This window comes from Pundamilia nyererei, unplaced genomic scaffold, assembly GCF_000239375.1.
Source record: "Pundamilia nyererei isolate P.nyererei 1_Seehausen unplaced genomic scaffold, PunNye1.0 scaffold00083, whole genome shotgun sequence".
Lineage (NCBI taxonomy): Eukaryota > Metazoa > Chordata > Actinopteri > Cichliformes > Cichlidae > Pundamilia > Pundamilia nyererei.
In genome coordinates, this window is record NW_005187484.1 from 1369520 (window position 1) to 1371089 (window position 1570).

A 1570-nucleotide genomic window follows, 5' to 3' on the forward strand; every position below is an offset into this window, starting at 1 on the left:
AGCACCGGCACCGTTTCAAAAGTACCGATTTGGCACCGGTATCGGATAAAACCTAAACGATACCCATCCCTATATGCAATCTATGTTGCATGTGGAAGGTCTGGTTCATACTGAGAAAGCAAAGATGATTGTGTATTGTCATTTCCTCAGGTTCGGAGCCTGTGTATGTATCCAAGGCACTCCAGAAAGCCAAAATAATCGTGAATGAAGATGGAACAAAAGCAGCAGCAGCCACTAGTGAGCATTTGTTCAGTAAGCCTCATCTTTAACTTAAAGTTTCTCCCATGTTTTAACAATGTTCTGTTTTGTGGTTGTTGTTTTTTTTGCTTTTGTTTAGCTGCTATTTTGTTGGCCCGTTCCTCTCCACCCTGGGTTACAGTTGACAGACCTTTTGCGTTCCTCATCAGACATAACCCGACAGGTACAGATTTTCTTCCATTTCCACCTTAAAATGCTGAAAAATGTTTGATTGTAAAGCACGGCACCGTGACGAGTTCTCCTTGCGTCTGTCTCCAGGTACCGTCCTCTTCATGGGCCAGATCAACGAGCCTTGAGCCCAGCCCCATCATCAACCATAGCATCATTTATCACAACAGGATACGCTTATACACTGCCATGTATCAGAATACAAAGTAAACATAAACACACCCCTACATATACAGAGCACACTTTGCTGAACATGTTTGTACAATGTGGATATATGATGTGATTTGTTTTAAATGTTGCTTTTTATGTTACTTATTTTCTGTATTGCATAACATGCTGTATAAAATGTATTTTGCTGACTAAATTTTCCAGTTTTAATTTTTTTGTATCCTTTTTTTGAATTAATGACATTTTTAAAAGACTTTGAATGTCAGTTGTGTATTTTCTCTTCTCTGGAGTAGGATAATCAGTTTATTTATCATGTCAGTGTTTCCGTTTCGTGTTGTAACTCCAGTCTGTATTACGTTTCACTCGTAAGTTACGGCAATATTCATGCCGTTGCAACGGTTTTGCATTTGAAATTATTCTTTCCCTCAGAGAGAAAGTCTTCTTCAAACTTTTGGGGTGAGGTGAAGGAATAAATACACATTCATAACATGAGTGATTTTTGACTGGCTTATTTTCTGTAATCCAGTTAGGGAAATAATTTTGATCCCCCCCCCAGCTGAATTTGTAAGTTTGCCCAAATAAATAAAAATCAAAAAAACACTTTGCATAAAAGTTATACATTTATTTGGATGTTATTGAGTGAAATAAGTATTTGATGTCCAAGCAAAACATCACTTAGTAATCGGGGGAGAAACTCTTGTTGGTGTGCACAACACTTTCTTGTAGTTGGTTACCAGGTTTGCACACATCTCATGAGGGATTTTGGTCCGCTCCTCTTTACAGAAACTCTCTAAATTCTTTAGGTTACTTAGCTGCTGCTTAGCAACTCCAAGCTTCAGCTCCCTTCACAGAATTTCTATAGGACTTAGGTCTGGAGATTGGCTGGGCCACTCCATGTACTGGTTCTTTAGCTACTCCATTGCAGCCTTGGCAGTGTGTTTCAGATCATAAGTTCTACACAAAACGAGTTGAGATC

The 1570-nt window shown here is 38.9% G+C and overlaps 1 protein-coding gene across 1 annotated transcript in view; it reads left to right on the forward strand.

Annotated features, from left to right (window-relative positions):
- Positions 1–1086, forward strand: part of serpine2 (serpin peptidase inhibitor, clade E (nexin, plasminogen activator inhibitor type 1), member 2) — an 8027-nt gene extending 6941 nt beyond the window's left edge. Inside the window, exons 7-9 of the mRNA XM_005738341.1 lie at positions 151–237; positions 338–421; positions 517–1086. Of these exons, the coding sequence (XP_005738398.1) occupies positions 151–237; positions 338–421; positions 517–554 (209 nt within the window). The 3' untranslated portion in view covers positions 555–1086. The remainder of the gene's footprint in view (positions 1–150; positions 238–337; positions 422–516) is intronic.
- Positions 1087–1570: the final 484 nt, after the last annotated feature.